At 41.6% G+C, this 22,208-nt stretch overlaps 1 protein-coding gene across 3 annotated transcripts in view; it reads right to left on the minus strand.

Moving 5' to 3' along the window:
* LOC137420927 (exportin-7) overlaps positions 1–12,821 on the minus strand; it is a 319,100-nt gene extending 306,279 nt beyond the window's left edge. For all 3 annotated transcript variants that reach the window (XM_078772182.1, XM_068106440.2, XM_078772184.1), the window contains exons 1-6: positions 12,769–12,821; positions 11,451–11,597; positions 6,572–6,665; positions 4,820–4,986; positions 4,241–4,306; positions 1,637–1,741 (exon numbers count right to left, since the gene is read on the minus strand). In XM_078772182.1, coding sequence (XP_078628308.1) covers positions 1,637–1,741; positions 4,241–4,306; positions 4,820–4,986; positions 6,572–6,665; positions 11,451–11,597; positions 12,769–12,786 — 597 coding nt within the window. In that variant the 5' untranslated portion in view covers positions 12,787–12,821. The remainder of the gene's footprint in view (positions 1–1,636; positions 1,742–4,240; positions 4,307–4,819; positions 4,987–6,571; positions 6,666–11,450; positions 11,598–12,768) is intronic.
* Between the last annotated feature and the right edge of the window lie 9,387 nt (positions 12,822–22,208).

Raw genomic sequence — 22,208 nt, forward strand, 5'->3', positions numbered from 1 at the left:
ACAGCTTCGTTCACTACCACGGGCCGTGAGTGCTTCACCCCATTACACGTGATTTTGTTCAACAGTTTCGTTCACTACTACGGGCTGTGAGTGCTTTACTCCATTACACGTGACTTTGTGCAAAGCTTGGTTCACTACCACGGGCTGTGAGTGCTTCACCCCATTACACATGACCTTGTGCAACGCTTGGTTCACTACTATGGGCCGAGAGTGCTTCACCCCCATTACACGTGCCTTTGTGCAACGCTTCGTTCACTACCACGGGCTGTGAGTGCTTCACCCCATTACACACGACTTTGTGCAACGCTTCGTTCACTACCACGTACCACGGGCTGTGAGTGCTTCATCCCATTACACGTGACTTTGTGCAACGCTTGGTTCACCACCACGGGCCGAAAGTGCTTCAGCCCATTACACGTGACTTTGTACAATAATAATAATAATAATAATTCATTTATTTTGTATAGCGCTTTTCCAGAAGCCCAAAGGCGCTTTGACAGAGTGGAAAACATAATGCATAACAATACATGAAAACAACAATTGCAAAAAGACAAGAATCAAGAAAACAAACAGCAGCGATATACGGCATATATATAAGACAAGAATCAAAAAGACAAGACAAGAATCAATAGGGAAATATTTAAAGCAAAAGGAGGGAGAAGGAGAAGAGATAGTCAGGGGTTAAATGCTGTGGGTTGAATGTTGAATGCAGCGTTGAACAGGTGGGTCTTTAGTGATGTTTTGAATGTGGTGAGTGAGGAGGAGTCTCTGATGGTGTGAGGTAGTGAGTTCCAGAGGGTGGGAGCAGCGATGGAGAAGGCCCTGTCCCCCCAGGATCTGAATTTGGTCCGGATGGAGGGGGTCAGGAGGTTGGTACCAGCAGAGCGGAGGTTGCGGGTGGGAGTGTGTCTGGAGAGGAGGTCAGCCAGGTAGGATGGGGCCAGGTTATGGAGGGCTTTGTATGTCAAGAGGAGGATTTTGTACTGGATTCTCTGGGGGATGGGGAGCCAGTGAAGCTTGTAAAGGACGGGGGTGATGTGGTCACGGGTCCGGGAATGAGTGAGTAGACGGGCAGCGGAGTTCTGAATGTATTGGAGTTTATTGGTGATTTTTGAGGGTGAACCATAGAGGAGGCTATCACTCTGGCTTCGTTCACTACCACGGGCCGTGATTGCTTCACTCCATTACACGTGACTTTGTGCAACGGCTTGTTCGTGGTAGTGAACCTATTACAGACTCTGACCTTTGACCTCTTGACCTCAAATTCTAATCAGTTCATTCGTGCATCATAATATATAATGAGACCAAGTTTGGTCAAAATCCCATGACTGGTTCACAAGTTAGCATGGTAACAGCATTTTTCCCTAACATGACCCCCAACAAGATATTCAACTATTGACCTTGTGCAGCCCAAAATCTAATCAGTTCATCTTTACCTCATTTTACATACCAGCACACTGAGTTTGACTTAAATCCCTCCAGCCATTCTCAAGTTATCACGGTAATGAAAAACTATCACGGACAGATGGATGGACGGACGGACAACTCAAAAACATAATGCCTCCGGCGACTAACAGCAGAACTCTCAAAGAAACCAGGAAACTCTCTCAAAAACAGCAGAACAAAATGTACATACCTCTCGTAATAGCGTGCACGATAATGTGAAGATGTCGAAGAGAGTCACATCCCGAAATGACGACGCAATTTTCCGATGCTTGGTGATCGGCCTTGTTGTGTCGGCCTGAAACAACAACCAAAGGATCAAAGCAATCAAACTTTATCAATCATTTGGTGATGACAGGAATGACTATTATTAGCCTCACACAAAAGGCAGAGGTTACGTAACCAGTCTAAGTGTCAGTGAGTTCGCACACATCTACTTCAATATAGCATCACCCGTATGTGAAAGGGCCCTGGTGAGGCTCTTCATTACCCTGCGCTCCTCCCTCCAGGTCTTTAAAACAGCTGTTCACCACCATCTCTTATCTTTCCCCATCCAAAACCTTGATCTTGTCTACCCCCACTAATTCACCCCAGATCCACCTGGTTTGAAATTCCAACTTCTTTCCTGGAAGTCCTGGCAGTGTCCATATGTTTTATACCTCTCCGACCCCCCCCCCGCCCCCCATTCCATGCCTCCCCCCCCCCTCCCACAGATCTCTCGATGTCGCTGCTCTCAGATGCTGTGTTTGTGTTCCTCCCCCTCTCACCCCATCTTGTCTCCCGGTCCCCATGTTATATGTTTTATGTGTCGGTTTGTCTTTCTGTGTGATTAATGTTAGCTCTTTCACTAGCCTCGATCTTGTATACAAAAATATTTTTTTTATCACACTGCACATGACGAGCAGGCAAAGTACAGAGCGACCTTATGGGGTCATTTTGACCTTAAATAAAATTCTGATTTCAGATTTGTCAATCGCTGAGGTATATAAACACACGACCAAAACAGATTTGGTGAAATTCTGACGATTTTTGACGAAACTATAACATTTGTGTCTGCATTTCAGTAAAGTAAAGTGTGTGCCGTGTCAGCATTAAAAAAAATTGAAACGTGGCTCATTGTAAATAACTCCAAATGGGGAATAGGTGTTGTTAACAATGACGTCATTGGTGCCATAATTATGACGTCATAATTCGACAGGGACAACGCTTCGTCTGATCAGTTTGAAATTTATTGAGCATGATCTATGCAACAATTATTTAGAGGATATAAATTTATGATGTCATCGCTCACGTGGTCTGGCAGCCATATTGGATAATAAAAAAAGAAACGTTCGAAAATAGAAGAGTTGGCTCACACCAAGTTGACTGCGCAGGGTAAGTATTCTATGAATACCATCTAGTTGCTAAATGTTCTGTCTCTTTCTAAATAGCTCCATATTGACCCACTCTCTCAAAGGCCCTTGGTAACTCTGTAGAAATTCATTTTTGAAAATGTTTTCTTTCTTGGGGCGAAAGTTGCACATGTCATACAAGTACGGATTTCATCATTAGTCACAAGGATTCACCACTCCCCACACCCATCCAAAACTAGAGAGGTTCCAGGGAACCTGAACTCAACTGGTCTATATCAATATGGTTAGACTATGCATAATAGACCCACAAACTATATAGTTTATATGTGCTAAAAATATATGACAAAAATCGATTTTTCAATATGGCCACCCTGCCGCGCCCATTTTTGGGCGTGCAACGCCCAAATGCAATCCCAAACTAGTTTATGTCTTAAAGATGCTGCATAACAAGTTTCATCAAATTTAATCAATATTCGTGACTTTTAGAGCGTAGACGTCGAATTGTTTACAGACAACAGACAGACAGACGACAGACGGACGACGGACACTGGGTTTCGAAAAAAACTCAGCTGGACATAGTCCAGTTGAGTTAAAAAGCATACATTTTTTGTACAGCTTCAGTTTCAAGTGAAGTGAAAGTGAAAAGATTATTTGAAAGTGAAAGTGAAAATAAGTGAAAGATTATTCATTATGAGGTTCACTGCTCACAAAATGGTAAATATTGCAAAATCGGGTCACAATAAATAACAACATATATGAGATTATGTCATATCCTTCAAATGCATACTTCCTTCCATGTGGCTGCATCCTTTTTAACTCATATTGGATATATATATATATATATGAATGATCGTTTTAAGGCCATTTTCCCCGCTAGAGCGGGGGTTGGCCTTGCGGGCCCCATGACAATCATGGTTCCCTGTTTGAGGCAATGTTTTTATGGCCGGATGCCCTTCCTGACGCCAACCCTTGGTCACGCTCTTCCGATGCGCAGGGATACGGTGTACCTATTCTAAACCGGGGTACACACCGTGATCATTCATCCCAGCAAGCTGGTACTCAATTTGTCGACCTCGGAAGGATGACAGGCTGGGTCAACCCCCCTGGCGTTAATTCAGCGATCGACCGGGATTCGAACCGAGGATCCTAGGATCCCAAGCCGGCACCCTAACCGCTAAGCCAACACCAGGCTAACAGACATACATACATACATACATACATACATGTATGTATGTATGTATGTATGTATGTATGTATGACATTCCTCGATGATATATATATAATTTTTTAAAATATATAATATATATATAATTTTTTTAATTTATAAAGATAATTTTCAATTCATATTGGATATTGACATTCCTCGATTCAAGTGTCAACTAGGTTAGAGAGCAATTCAGAAGCAAGAGTCAGAGATTTACAGACGATAATTGGTGCTTACGTACCTGGTTCATTTCATTAACTAGCTCGGAGAGAAGCATCACTCCAATCATACAATATTCAACTCCACCCTGAGGAGCCAAAAAGAAAATCAGTGAAAGTAAACCAATTAATAGACTCTTCTTTTTTTCTATAACAGACTTTAAACATGATGTAATACATCTATCTCAACTCCTATTGAAATAACTCCTCAACTGGCATGGCTACAATGACCAAGATTGTGCTTGCATGAGCATCGTGGCAGTTGGTCGTGCTAACGTTGGATCAACATTGGCTTTGAGACAGCCAGAGACTTTTTAGCTTTATGGATACCAACATAGCTTTATGAATACCAACGGTGCTCAGCCAACGACAGGTGTTAGTCTGCTGACGACAGACCAATGAACGACCGATGATCAAGAAGACGTTGGCACAACAGAATGACCACTGTTGGGCCAAAGTAGGTCCAATGGAGCTGTACCGGCTGCGTCATCAATAAATTGCTTCAATCTTCCCAAGAGCCATTTAAAAATGAAATAGATAGATAATAAAGGAATGGGTTAGTTGCTGAAATAATCCTGATCAGGTACAGTTTTCAAAATTACCTGCAAAAAGCTTGTGATGTCTGTAATCACATTGCGAAATACAAAGTCCTCCTTCTGGCAGTCAAACCAGCCAAGTTTGGTGATGCGAGCAAAAAGCTGGATTAAGGCCTGACTCACAAATGAGGTGAGCTTAGGTCGACTGGCCAGGTACGTCAGGACGTAGTTACCTGGCAAAAGGGGCGGGCAGTGGGGTGTGAGGGGGGGGGGGGGGCGAAATTTAATTTGCTCCATCCGACACCATTGTTTACAAGCAATGCTCAAAGTCATCTCTCACTCAATGGATTATCTCCTTTAACTTTGGGGTGGGGGTTGGAGGAGAGTTATAAGCAAAACACTGATGGCACTTGGGTTCAGTATCCATGTTGTGCATTAGCCAAGCATACCTGCTTAGTGTCACTGTTAAAGTGATGTATTATATATATATATATATTATCACTAATACTCATCACTAGTGATGGCAATGTACAAAAGAGTGCACACAGCTGTAAGGACGAAGGACGGGAACAGTGGTGAGTTTGAGGTGAAGGTGGGAGTGCATCAGGGGTCGGTACTAAGTCCACTACTATTTGTAGCTGTGATGGAGGTGCTGGCTCGGAACGTAAAGGAGGGTTTACCGTGGGAGTTGTTGTATGCAGATGATCTGGTGTTGATTGCAGAAAGTATGGATGGACTGAAGGAGAAGATGAACAAGTGGAAGGATTGTATGGAGACAAAAGGTCTGAAGGTGAATATCGGAAAAACGAAGGTGATGGCAAGTGGTAAAGCATGTGGTGAGGTGGAAAGAACTGGGAAGTGGCCGTGTGCTGTGTGCAGAAAGGGTGTCGGAGTGAATTCCATTCAATGTACAATGTGCGCTGAGTGGGTTCATCAAAAATGTTGTGGTTTGAGAGGGTCATTAACCAGTGTGGCAGCTACATTCAAGTGCAAGGTGTGCACAGAGGGAGCTGCAGATGGAGGAAATGTTGAGTTGTATCTTGGAGATGGCGTGAAGCTGGAAGGTGTGAAAACATTTTGTTACCTAGGAGACATGCTGAATGGAGAGGGTGGATCAGACTCGGCAACAGTTGCTCGAGTGAGATGTGCATGGAAGGAAGTTTCGGGAACTGAGTGGTGTGCTGATGAAGAGGGGAGTGTCGTTGAAGCTGAAGGGAAAGGTGTATGCTGCATGTGTGAGAAGTTTTATGATTTATGGGAGCGAGACATGGGTAATGAACGTAGAGCAGCAACGAAGGCTGGAAAGGGTGGAAAGGCGAATGGTTCGGTGGATGTGTGGAGTATCGTTGAGAGAGAGGAAGACAAATGATGAATTGCGAAAGATGATGGGAATAGAGCCTGTGATGAATGCTGTGAAGAGAAACAGTTTGAGATGGTTTGGTCATGTGTTGAGGAAGGATGAAAGTGACTGGTTGAGAAGAGTGATGGAAATGAATGTAGAAGGAAGTAGAGGACAGGGAAGACCGAGAAAGACTTGGCGAAAGATGGTCGAAGAAGAAATGCAGGCAAGGGGGTTAAACAAGGGGAGATGCAGAAAATAGGGCAAAATGGAGAAGATTGTCATGGGGACTGCAAGGCTAACCCCCGCTCTTGCAGGGAAAATTGCCTTAAAATGCCTGTTGTTGTTTGTTGTTGTCACTGTTAAAAGTAGGCACAACTCAATCTGCAGAATGGTGCAGCTTCGATAAATAGCACAAGTAAATTATTTTTAATAAATAATTAAATAGCAGCTTCAGTACGTTGGTGTGTGCAACTTACGGATGTCAATTCTCTGCTCGAGTGGTAATGGATTTGTGCTCCGCGCAATAAGCTTGGACAGGCAGGTGGACGCCAGAAGCTGTGCATAAGATGACTGGTGAGACAAAAAACGTTATATGTCAAGGTTCAGTGCCCATGACAACGTATTGTTTTTCGTGTGTTCACAAAATAAAGTGGTGAATATGAAAACACAAGACAGATATTTAAATCCTCCAATACGTCCACAAAATCTTCCCAAAGCTAACTTCAACTCAAATCTCACTCCATATTTAGATTCACAAACCAGGATCGCCATAATGATCATACTCCAGTATCACTTTTGTCTCGAGTAGTCATAATTGCAAAAAAAAACAAACAAAAAAAACAGCATAAATGGGATAAAAAGTTTTCATTTTCTTTTACTGGAAGAGAAGTAAAAGCTACAGCAGCAGACTGTTCAGCCATACCGCCATTTTCAACTGACTGCTCGCGCCTCCCACAATAAGCAACTTCAAAACCCAAATATCTCTTTTATGAGATCACAAAATAGAAAGATCAAAGAAACAGATTCACCAAAACAAATAACAACTAGAGAGTTTGTAGAACACGTAACCCGTGCAGTGTTCAAGAAGTTATCTCTTTTATGAGATCACAAAATAGAAAGATCAAAGAAACAGATTCACCAAAACAAACAAGCATTCTGAGCATTGCGCTGCAATACATGTCCCCTACCGGCAGTCTGTCGTCCGGAAAACTGTTGGGGAAATTACCAAGGGTTATTTACCCACAGGTTCTGAATCTTCCCAATCGCTAATTACCTCAGGACGGGCTCACCTGTGATTCGCACTCGGGACTTCGATTTATACACTTTTCGGACAGGTCAGCAGAAGCACGAGAAAATAAGTTGTTGATAAAGAACCTTTCGAGTCGCTAAATATCAGGAATTTATTATACTAGGGCATGCCCGTACTATATATATGCCCGTACTATATATCTATCTAAAATTATATCCCCCCCCTCTATTTACATGAAATGGTTTGGTCCATTCGCAACGCCAAAGCGAACGGCGAACGGCTTGCGAGTACAGTGACAATCCCCCCCCCTCTATTTACATGAAATGGTTTCGTCCATTCGCAACGACCACAGAACCCCCCCCTCTATTTACATGGAATGGTTTGGTCCATTCGCAACGCCGGCACACGCGATCGTTCGCTGCTCTCTGATTGGTTGAATCGTTTTTTGGACATAGCTCGGTAAGTAATTGTCCGATTAATATGAAACCTTGAAAAGGCACATCCTCGGGTCCCCAGCAATATACCTGGCAAGTTAAAAGTATATCGGACCCGTGGTTGTCGAGAAACAGCGGTCACAGACAGACAAACGTACAAACGTACAGACAGAGATTACTGGAATTATAGATAGATTTTCCGGTTCACAATCAATGATCGATGTGTATATATATGTTGCTCGGCTTGGCTCCGCCCCTCCGGAAAGCATGCGCTGTGTCGCGCTGTTGACGTTCTCGAGACAAGCTTGAGGGCACGTGGTGCAGCTTGAGAACTCTCGAATAAACAAGAGATATCCTTTTTTTTCTTTCTTTTTTTTCGTTGAATTAACGATATCTGCCAAACCACGTGATCTATCGCAAATTCCAAAAGGACATTTTAGTAGATTGACATGCTGAACAGATCTGTGATGTTTCCCCTCGATTGGATCAAAAATGAGGGAGGAGCTTGGTTTTAAAGGTTCATGCTTAAAAACGTCATAACTCTGAAACCATGTGACGCATGACGTCATGCTCGCTGACTTTTTTGTTCGTCATGGGTATGCGATTCTGCCGGCAAAGTTTGGCCTCGATCTGTTCAGCCATTGCAGAGAAAAAGGGGTTTCGTGTTTTCACGAAAAACAATATGGCGGCCGAACCACGTGACCTGTGACGTCATAATTACCATTAAAATATTCTACAGACCGAGTCCCTCCTATGGTGAAAATTTGATCTCAATCGGTCCAATTATTGCAGAGAAAATATTTTTTAAAGGAAATTAAAACTAAAAATGGTACTGAGTTAAGGATCATCAGAATTATCAGAATTCCCAAAGTTCAAAGTGCCATAACTTTGTCAAAAATGATCGAAACGTCGTGAAGTTCGAACTCGTTATGTAACTTATCATGAGGAAACCATGTGCCAAGTTTGAAATCATTAGCGTTAAGCGTTTAGAAAAAAGGTCCGGAAAACTGTTCTTTGCGTGACGGACTGACGGACTGGCAGACTGACGGACGGAGGGACAGCGTGCAAACCTATAGTCCCCTCCGGTGTACACCGGTAGGGGACTAATAACAACTAGAGAGTTTGTAGAACACGTAACCCGCGCAGTGTTCAAGAACAGTATATACTTAAATCTTAACAAAACAATGATTTTAAAGATTGTTTCAAAAAAATCCGGAAGTTCAGCGCTATTGAAGCAGTCTTATACACCACCCTTACACATCACCATATATATCATGTCCAAGTACTGCTAAATGGAAGGGTTTTGAATATGCAAAGAATGCAATTTGTGTTCTACAGTGTTCAAGTGTTTAATTCAAGTTAAATAAAATACAGACGATAATTGGTAAAAGTCTTACATATTGTAAAATTCGTACAAATAAATTAATTCCGGGTTTTACCGTCATTGATGCAGCGTCTATTACACCACCCTATCTAAAATGTTGCATTAGCTATCTGTACCTGTTGTTTGTGTCTTTTATAACCTCCTTAAAAACAGTAAGTTTCCTGTTTGGAATGATTTTCAAGTTTGTTTGACTGCCGATTCATGTTCAATTCGAGTTCAAAATATAACATTCAATTTAAATAAGATGCTCCTCGATCATAAACTGATAAGACAAACAGACAGACAGACACACATGAAACACTTACTTAGCCACACTTCCTGCTCCGCGTGGGAGGGGTAACAACCAGTACGGTTAAAGGAATTTTCCAAAAAGTGATGACATTTGCAAAATGTTGTTTGACTGATGCAATTAATTTAGAATAGAGGATCAAAATGAAAATGTCTTCGTCCAGAATAATTCTGATGAAAAAATACAAATGGAGAACACTTATCAGGCTGAATAATCTTTCTCGTTCAAAGAACGCTTTATGCTGTTAATCGCAGATCTAAAAACACCTCCAATTACAAGAATATTGTAATAGCAATTTGAAAAGTTGAATTTTCCTTCTTTTTGAGTTGTAAAACTTTTAAAAGTCTATTCCAAGTTGTTCTACTTTTTAGTGAACCCCTGTTGTGTTGCTCTTGCCTGCTGTTGGTGTGTTTTTTCTTATTTCTGCTGTGTTCTACCTGTTCCGCTCTGTTCTGTGTTCTCACTCTTTAATAAGCCTCAACTTTGGATAAAAATCACCAAAAAGACCTCATTATTTTAAATATACATGCTGCAATGTCATTAGTTTATAAATAATAATAAAAAAGACATGTACAGAAGGGTTGGGGAATGTTGGTTATTACCTTCGCAAAAGCGGAAGGTTATGTTTTGATCGCTGTGTATTTATTTGTATGTCTGTGTGTGTGTGTGTGTGTATGTTATTCGCATAACTCAAAAAGTATTCAACCGATTCGCATGAAATTTGGTGGGATGATAGGTTATTATCCGGGAACCATTTGATTAGATTTTGGAATCGATCGGGTCAAAGGTCAAGGTCAAGGTCATGAAAAGGTCAAAATCGTCTTTTTACCATAGCGCGGTCAATTTGTATGAAACTAATGCCAAAATGCTTTGCTACACAGATCTTGTAGTCTTTTATTTTGGCAACAAAAGTAGCTGCGGCGAAGGTATGCGCTCTACCGAGTGCCCGTTCTAGTTGTTTTTGCACATATTCATCACCTAAACCTTTAACCTGAAGAAACAGTCTTGCTGGTGAAGTCTAGCAGTGATCTACGTCGGCGGACATGAAGAATAATGAATGAAATGGACAGGACATTGATCGAGGTATGTTAAATGCCGTGGGAAGCACAGAGAAGCCGATGTCTTGGGTGTTAGCCCTTTTCTACAATGAAGTGTTAACACCCGATACGCCAGCTCCTCTTTTGCTTCCTGCGTAGTTAGAATACCTCAATCAACTTTCTGTTGATTCCATCCATTGTTACCTCCACCACCAAAGGTGGATGGAGGTTATGTTTTCACCAATGTCTGTCTGTTTATTTGTCTGTCCGTTTGTGTCCATTTGTTTGTCCGTTTGTGAACAAGATATCTCAAAACGTTGTGGACAGATTCGGACGAAATTTGGCAGAGATGTAGCGTATGTGACAATGACGAAATTATTAGATTTTGGTGAAGATCCGGATTCGGATCAGGCTACTATAATTTTTTAAGTGATTCTTCACCATTGGGAGATAGGGCCAAAAACGATACATATCAGGATATTTCAAAAAGTTGTGGACGGATTTGGACGAAACTTGGTGGACCAGGTTGGGTGTGTGACAAGGAAGAATCGATTCAATTTTGGTGAAGATCCGGATCTGGATCCGGCTGGTTTAAACTGCAGAGTTCTCTTCTACTCATGAATTGGTGCATACGAGTGTTTTTGCAGTCATGTTTCCCCAGCTCGTCCCTCCATCCAGTGTCCTTCCACCCTCAGCTGTTCATCCCTTCCATGAGCCTCTACACATGTATAAAAGCAACAACCTTTGAATAAGATAATCATTGTACTTAATGACTGTTGGACAAGACAAATTAATTTCAAAATTGTGGAAAAGTTCATTTCAGCCTAGCTTTAGTTTGCTCTTTAAGATATCAGGCTGCACGCTTCCTTCGCAATCATCGCTTGCTCAACCCCCAGATTGCAAATATTCCCCCCTCCTCAGTCACTTGCACGCAAGACCAGGGCAAACACAATATTACTCACGCTGCCCCTCTCAAGCAGCAGCTGGCACTGGCTGAGACAATCAGGGCTGTTGGTAAAATCCAGGAGAGTTTTCTCTGCCTGAACGCGCTGTGCAGAATCTGTCGTCTCGTACAACTGTTTACACAGCAATTCAAGCTGCGCCAAGCTCTGTAGAACAAGACAGACAACACAGGTTGCAATCTCTCAGCAGCAGACGAAGTACAATTGCGCAAAGCGGTGCCTGGACCCGGAATGGTCTTCATTTTTTAATCTTCACCAAATAATCATTACAGTAACGGACAAAAGAGCAAAAGGACACAATGGAGGAACATGGATCGGAGCTGTGCCGTTGATGCAGTGCCCCTGTTTGCAGTAAGCTGGTACTCAATTTGCCGACCTGGGAAGGATGACAGTCTGGGTCAACCCACCTGATGTTATTTCAACGTCTTGACAGGGGCTCGAACTCAAGACCCTGAGATCTTAAGCCACCTTAACATGTCAAAGCAACACAAGGCCGCACAATTCAGTGACCCAAGGGTATTAAGAATCATGCACCAAGACCTTTGTCATGAAATGCGATTAAATCACCTTTGACTTTTGAGCAAAGGTAGTCAATCCAAGAACGGATACAAGTTATGAATGAGCACCTGGGTAAATAAAGCAACGAAGCAACAGGTGTAAACAGCTTCGAGTGCATCGGTGCCGAAGTTCCGAGAAAGGCTGTGCACACACACGGCGACATCGCCAGGTGTAAACAATGATCAGTTTGTCTCGTGTTGCCAAATGGAAGGGGATGAACAGCGAGAGGGTGCCCGGCAGCCCCGACACCGCGACATGAGTATGTGTGCATGGGGGTGTTGCATCATGCTCATGGGGGATGGTTCTCGGCGTTGTTGTTTACAACTGAACGATCACAATAACCGAGGAAAGTGAAGCCGAATTAAGTATCGACAAAAGGTCGGAAAACCCTCGGCCGTTTCGCTGCTGGGGACACACATAGGCCCGACGCCCCATTCCCGAGGTTAATACCCGATTTTAGGTCGCCAATGCGAATAATGCAAATGCCTCTCACAGCGATCGTGACGACACGCTCATCCATTCAACGATAATTATAAGCAGACGTAGCCAAACACAGCACCGAGGCCGATAATCGCTACACAGCAAGCGTACCCACAGGCCGGTAACCCCTGCACACTAAGTCTACCGAGGCAGCGATCGCACCCAATGCGGGACGGTGTGAAAGGTAAACGTCCGCACGATAATAACGGCTCAATGCGGAGCGGCGCAGCTATGTGGAGCCGGCCGTAAACACCGGCTACTCGTGACCAAAACATCCCACCTGCTCACGCTCCGCCATCTTGGCCGCTCATGCCTGGCGGGGTGCCCATGTGCGCATGCGCGGGATTACGTAATGGCTACGTTTGGGTCACGAGGACAAACCCGCGTCTGTCGAACGGCCATTGGCCCAAATGACTGCTAACAATTAGGATCAAGTTGTTCGTTCACTCCAAAAATCTTTCTACTGCCTCATCCAAGCTGAATACCATGTGAACAACTGACTAACTCCATCTCACCATCTCATCACTTCTCTCACCACCGAATATTGTCTTTCACCAACTCACCATTGTCTCTCTCATCACTACTATTAATAATACCCATGTATCTCATCACTAATACCCATCTCTCTCATCACTAATATAAATAATACCGATTTATCTCATCACTAATACCCATCTCTCTCATCACTAATAATATAATACCCATCTCTCATCACGAATATCCATCTCTCATCACTAATACCCATCTCTATCACTAATAATAATATAATACCCATCTTTCTCATCACTAATAATAATATAATACCCATCTCTCTCATCACTAATAATAATATATTAACCCATCTCTCTCATCACTAATAATAATATAATACCCATCTCTCCCATCACCAAATCTCACCATCTCTCTCATCACTAATACCCATTTCTCTCATCACTAATAATAATATAATACCCATCTTTCTCATCACTAATAATAATATAATACCCATCTCTCCCATCACCAAATCTCACCATCTCACCATCTCTCTCATCACTAATACCCATTTCTCTCATCACTAATAATAATATAATACCCATCTTTCTCATCACTAATAATAATATAATACCCATCTCTCTCATCACTAATAATAATATATTAACCCATCTCTCTCATCACTAATAATAATATAATACCCATCTCTCCCATCACCAAATCTCACCATCTCTCTCATCACTAATACCCATTTCTCTCATCACTAATAATAATATAATACCCATCTTTCTCATCACTAATAATAATATAATACCCATCTCTCTCATCACTAATAATAATATATTAACCCATCTCTCTCATCACTAATAATAATATAATACCCATCTCTCCCATCACCAAATCTCACCATCTCTCTCATCACTAATACCCATTTCTCTCATCACTAATACCCATCTCTCTCATCACTAATAACAATATATTAACCCATCTCTCTCATCACTAATAATAATATAATACCCATCTCTCCCATCACCAAATCTCACCATCTCTCTCATCACTAATACCCATTTCTCTCATCGCTAATACCCATTTCTCTCATCACTAATAATAATATAATACCCATCTCTCCCATCACCAAATCTCACCATCTCTCTCATCACTAATACCCATTTCTCTCATCACTAATACCCATTTCTCTCATCACTAATAATAATATAATACCCATCTCTCCCATCACCAAATCTCACCATCTCTCTCATCACTAATACCCATTTCTCTCATCACTAATACCCATTTCTCTCATCACTAATAATAATATAATACCCATCTCTCCCATCACCAAATCTCACCATCTCTCTCATCACTAATACCCATCTCTCTCATCACTAATACCCATCTCTCTCATCACTAATAATATAATACCCATCTCTCTCATCTCTAATACCCATCTCTCTCATCACTAATACCCATCTCTCTCATCACTAATAATAATATAATACCCATCTCTCTCAACACCAAATCTCACCATCTCTCTCATCACTAATACCCATCTCTCTCATCACCAAATCTCACCATCTCTGTCATCACTAATACCCATCTCTCCCATCACCAAATCTCACCATCTCTCTCATCACTAATACCCATCTCTCCCATCACCAAATCTCACCATCTCTCTCATCACTAATACCCATCTCTCTCATCACTAATAATAATATAATACCCATCTCTCTCATCACCAAATCTCACCATCTCTATCACTAATACCCATCTCTCTCATCACTAATACCCATCTCTCTCATCACTAATACCCATCTCTCTCATCACCAAATCTCACCATCTCTCTCATCACTAAAACCCATCTCTCCCATCACCAAATCTCACCATCTCTCTAATCACTAATACCCATCTCTCTCATCACTAATACCCATCTCTCTCATCACTAATAATATAATATAATACCCATCTCTCTCATCACTAATAATAATATAATACCCATCTCTCTCATTACTAATACCCATCTCTATCACTAATATAATACCGATTTATCTCATCACTAATATAATACCGATTTATCTCATCACTGATACCCATCTCTCTCATCACTAATAATAATATAATACCCATGTATCTCATCACTAATTCCCATCTCTCTCATCACTAATATAATACCGATTTATCTAATCACTAATACCCATCTCTCTCATTACTAATACCCATCTCTCTCATCACTAATACCCATCTCTCTCATCACTAATATAATACCGATTTATCTCATCACTAATACCCATCTCTCTCATCACTAATAATAATATAATACCCATCTCTCTCATTACTAATATAATACCGATTTATCTCATCACTAATACCCATCTCTCTCATCACTAATAATAATATAATACCCATCTCTCTCATCACGAATATAATACCGATTTATCTCATCACTAATACCCATCTCTCTCATCACTAATAATAATATAATACACATCTCTCTCATTACTAATATAATACCGATTTATCTCATTACTAATACCCATCTCTCTCATTACTAATAATAATATAATACCCATGTGTCTCATCACTAATACCCATCTCTCTCATCACTAATACCCATCTCTCTCATCACTAATATAATACCGATTTATCTCATTACTAATACCCATCTCTCTCATCACTAATAATAATATAATACACATCTCTCTCATTACCAATATAATACCGATTTATCTCATTACTAATACCCATCTCTCTCATCACTAATAATAATATAATACCCATGTGTCTCATCACTAATACCCATGTATCTCATCACTAATTCCCATCTCTCATCACTAATATAATACCGATTTATCTCATCACTAATACCCATCTCTCTCATCACTAATACCCATCTCTCTCATCACTAATATAACACCGATTTATCTCATCACTAATACCCATCTCTCTCATTACTAATACCCATGTATTTCATCACTAATACCCATCTCTCTCATCACTAATAGAATACCGATTGATCTCATCACTAATACCCATCTCTCTCATCACTAATAATAATATAATACCCATGTATCTCATCACTAATTCCCATCTCTCTCATCACTAATATAATACCGATTTATCTAATCACTAATACCCATCTCTCTCATCACTAATAATAATATAATACCCATGTATCTCATCACTAATATAATACCGATTTATCTCATCACTAATACCCATCTCTCTCATCACTAATAATAATATAATACCCATCTCACCATTAATACCCATCTCTCTCATCACTAATATAATACCCATCTCTCTCATCACTAATACCCATCTCTCTCATCACTAATATAATACCCATCTCTCTTATCACTAATAATAATATAATACCCATCTCTCTCATCACTAATATAATACCCATCTCTCTCATCACTAATAATAATATAATACCCATATCTCTCACCACTAATACCCATCTCTCTCATCACTAATATAATACCCATCTCTCTCACCACTAATACCCATCTCTCTCATCACTAATATAATACCCATCTCTCTCACCACTAATACCCATCTCTCTCATCACTAATATAATACCCATCTCTCTCACCACTAATACCCATCTCTCTCATCACTAATATAATACCCATCTCTCTCACCACTAATACCCATCTCTCTCATCACTAATATAATACCCATCTCTCTCATCACTAATAATAATATAATACCCATCTCTCTCACCACTAATACCCATCTCTCTCATCACTAATATAATACCCATCTCTCACCACTAATACCCATCTCTCTCATCACTAATATAATACCCATCTCTCTCATCACTAATATAATACCCATCTCTCTCACCACTAATACCCATCTCTCTCATCACTAATATAATACCCATCTCTCTCATCACTAATAATAATATAATACCCATCTCTCTCATCACTAATACCCATCTCTCTCATCACTAATAATAATATAATGCCCATCTCTCTCATCACTAATACCCATCTCTCTCATCACTAATCTCATCACCAAATTATCTCACAATTTCCCTCACCACCTCATTATCTCTAATGATATCTGTCTCGATGTCTCACCATCCCTCTCACCACAAATCCATTTCACCATATAACCATCTCTTTCACCATCCCTCTCACCACCAATCCATTTCACCATATATCCATCTCTTTCACCATCCCTCTCACCATCAATCCATTTCACCTTATAACCATCTCTTTCACCATCCCTCTCACCACCAATCCATTTCACCATATAACTATCTCTTTCACCATCCCTCTCACCACCAATCCATTTCACCATATATCCATCCCTCTCACCATCAATCCATTTCACCATATATCCATCTCTTTCACTATCCCTCTCACCACCAATCCATTTCACCATATAACCATCTCTTTCACCATCCCTCTCACCACCGATCCATTTCACCATATATCCATCTCTTTCACCATCCCTCTCACCATCAATCCATTTCACCATATAACCATCTCTTTCACCATCCCTCTCACCACCAATCCATTTCACCATATATCCATCTCTTTCACCATCCCTCTCACCACCAATCCATTTCACCATATAACCATCTCTTTCACCATCCCTCTCACCACCAATCCATTTCACCATATAACCATCTCTTTCACCATCCCTCTCACCACCAATCCATTTCACCATATAACCATCTCTTTCACCATCCCTCTCACCACCAATCCATTTCACCATATATCCATCTCTTTCACCATCCCTCTCACCACCAATCCATTTCACCATATATCCATCTCTTTCACCATCCCTCTAACCACCAATCCATTTCACCATATAACCATCTCTTTCACCATCCCTCTCACCACCAATCCATTTCACCATATAACCATCTCTTTCACCATCCCTCTCACCACCAATCCATTTCACCATATAACCATCTCTTTCACCATCCCTCTCACCACCAATCCATTTCACCATATATCCATCTCTTTCACCATCCCTCTCACCACCAATCCATTTCACCATATAACCATCTCTTTCACCATCCCTCTCACCACCAATCCATTTCACCATATAACCATCTCTTTCACCATCCCTCTCACCACCAATCCATTTCACCATATATCCATCTCTTTCACCATCCCTCTCACCACGAATCCATTTCACCATATAACCATCTCTTTCACCATCCCTCTCACCACCAATCCATTTCACCATATATCCATCTCTTTCACCATCCCTCTCACCACCAATCCATTTCACCATATATCCATCTCTTTCACCATCCCTCTCACCACATATCCATCTCTTTCACCATCCCTCTCACCATCAATCCATTTCACCATATAACCATCTCTTTCACCATCCCTCTCACCACCAATCCATTTCACCATATAACCATCTCTTTCACCATCCCTCTCACCACCAATCCATTTCACCATATATCCATCTCTTTCACCATCCCTCTCACCACCAATCCATTTCACCATATAACCATCTCTTTCACCATCCCTCTCACCACCAATCCATTTCACCATATAACCATCTCTTTCACCATCCCTCTCACCACCAATACATTTCACCATATAACCATCTCTTTCACCATCCCTCTCACCACCAATCCATTTCACCATATAACCATCTCTTTCACCATCCCTCTCACCACCAATCCATTTCACCATATAACCATCTCTTTCACCATCCCTCTCACCACCAATCCATTTCACCATATAACCATCTCTTTCACCATCCCTCTCACCACCTATCCATTTCACCATATAACCATCTCTTTCACCATCCCTCTCACCACCAATCCATTTCACCATATAACCATCTCTTTCACCATCCCTCTCACCACCTATCCATTTCACCATATAACCATCTCTTTCACCATCCCTCTCACCACCTATCCATTTCACCATATAACCATCTCTTTCACCATCCCTCTCACCACCAATCCATTTCACCATATAACCATCTCTTTCACCATCCCTCTCACCACCTATGCATTTCACCACATAACCATCTCTTTCACCATCCCTCTCACCACCTATCCATTTCACCATATATCCATCTCTTTCACCATCCCTCTCACCACCTATCCATTTCACCATATAACCATATAACCATCTCTTTCACCATCCCTCTCACCACCTATCCATTTCACCATATAACCATCTCTTTCACCATCCCTCTCACCACGAATCCATTTCACCATATAACCATCTCTTTCACCATCCCTCTCACCACCAATCCATTTCACCATATATCCATCTCTTTCACCATCCCTCTCACCACCAATCCATTTCACCATATATCCATCTCTTTCACCATCCCTCTCACCACCAATCCATTTCACCATATATCCATCTTTTTCACCATCCCTCTCACCATCAATCCATTTCACCATATAACCATCTCTTTCACCATCCCTCTCACCACCAATCCATTTCACCATATAACCATCTCTTTCACCATCCCTCTCACCACCAATCCATTTCACCATATAACCATCTCTTTCACCATCCCTCTCACCACCAATCCATTTCACCATATAACCATCTCTTTCACCATCCCTCTCACCACCAATCCATTTCACCATATAACCATCTCTTTCACCATCCCTCTCACCACCAATCCATTTCACCATATAACCATCTCTTTCACCATCCCTCTCACCACCAATCCATTTCACCATATAACCATCTCTTTCACCATCCCTCTCACCACCTATCCATTTCACCATATAACCATCTCTTTCACCATCCCTCTCACCACCTATCCATTTCACCATATAACCATCTCTTTCACCATCCCTCTCACCACCTATCCATTTCACCATATAACCATCTCTTTCACCATCCCTCTCACCACCAATCCATTTCACCATATATCCATCTCTTTCACCATCCCTCTCACCACCAATCCATTTCACCATATATCCATCTCTTTCACCATCCCTCTCACCACCAATCCATTTCACCATATATCCATCTCTTTCACCATCCCTCTCACCACCAATCCATTTCACCATATATCCATCTCTTTCACCATCCCTCTCACCACCAATCCATTTCACCATATATCCATCTCTTTCACCATCCCTCTCACCACCAATCCATTTCACCATATATCCATCTCTTTCACCATCCCTCTCACCACCAATCCATTTCACCATATATCCATCTCTTTCACCATCCCTCTCACCACCAATCCATTTCACCATATATCCATCTCTTTCACCATCCCTCTCACCACCAATCCATTTCACCATATATCCATCTCTTTCACCATCCCTCTCACCATCAATCCATTTCACCATATAACCATCTCTTTCACCATCCCTCTCACCACCAATCCATTTCACCATATAACCATCTCTTTCACCATCCCTCTCACCACCAATCCATTTCACCATATAACCATCTCTTTCACCATCCCTCTCACCACCAATCCATTTCACCATATAACCATCTCTTTCACCATCCCTCTCACCACCAATCCATTTCACCATATAACCATCTCTTTCACCATCCCTCTCACCACCAATCCATTTCACCATATAACCATCTCTTTCACCATCCCTCTCACCACCAATCCATTTCACCATATAACCATCTCTTTCACCATCCCTCTCACCACCTATCCATTTCACCATATAACCATCTCTTTCACCATCCCTCTCACCACCTATCCATTTCACCATATAACCATCTCTTTCACCATCCCTCTCACCACCTATCCATTTCACCATATAACCATCTCTTTCACCATCCCTCTCACCACCAATCCATTTCACCATATAACCATCTCTTTCACCATCCCTCTCACCACCTATCCATTTCACCATATAACCATCTCTTTCACCATCCCTCTCACCACCTATCCATTTCACCATATATCCATCTCTTTCACCATCCCTCTCACCACCTATCCATTTCACCATATAACCATCTCTTTCACCATCCCTCTCACCACCTATCCATTTCACCATATAACCATCTCTTTCACCATCCCTCTCACCACGAATCCATTTCACCATATAACCATCTCTTTCACCATCCCTCTCACCACCAATCCATTTCACCATATATCCATCTCTTTCACCATCCCTCTCACCATCAATCCATTTCACCATATAACCATCTCTTTCACCATCCCTCTCACCACCAATCCATTTCACCATATAACCATCTCTTTCACCATCCCTCTCACCACCAATCCATTTCACCATATATCCATCTCTTTCACCACCAATCCATTTCACCATATAACCATCTCTTTCACCATCCCTCTCACCACCAATCCATTTCACCATATAACCATCTCTTTCACCATCCCTCTCACCACCAATCCATTTCACCATATATCCATCTCTTTCACCATCCCTCTCACCACCAATCCATTTCACCATATAACCATCTCTTTCACCATCCCTCTCACCACCTATCCATTTCACCATATAACCATCTCTTTCACCATCCCTCTCACCACCAATCCATTTCACCATATAACCATCTCTTTCACCATCCCTCTCACCACCAATCCATTTCACCATATAACCATCTCTTTCACCATCCCTCTCACCACCAATCCATTTCACCATATAACCATCTCTTTCACCAACCATCCCTCTCACCACCAATCCATTTCACCATATAACCATCTCTTTCACCATCCCTCTCACCACCAATCCATTTCACCATATAACCATCTCTTTCACCATCCCTCTCACCACCTATCCATTTGACCATATAACCATCTCTTTCACCATCCCTCTCACCACCAATCCATTTCACCATATAACCATCTCTTTCACCATCCCTCTCACCACCAATCCATTTCACCATATAACCATCTCTTTCACCATCCCTCTCACCATCAATCCATTTCACCTTATAACCATCTCTTTCACCATCCCTCTCACCACCAATCCATTTCACCATATAACCATCTCTTTCACCATCCCTCTCACCACCAATCCATTTCACCATATAACCATCTCTTTCACCACCAATCCATTTCACCATATAACCATCTCTTTCACCATCCCTCTCACCACCTATCCATTTCACCATATATCCATCTCTTTCACCATCCCTCTCACCACCAATCCATTTCACCATATATCCATCTCTTTCACCATCCCTCTCACCATCAATCCATTTCACCATCTAACCATCTCTTTCACCATCCCTCTCACCACCAATCCATTTCACCATATAACCATCTCTTTCACCATCCCTCTCACCACCAATC

The sequence above is a fragment of the Myxine glutinosa genome, chromosome 2, assembly GCF_964187855.1.
Source record: "Myxine glutinosa chromosome 2, kmMyxGlut1.1, whole genome shotgun sequence".
NCBI classification, from domain to species: Eukaryota; Metazoa; Chordata; class Myxini; order Myxiniformes; family Myxinidae; genus Myxine; species Myxine glutinosa.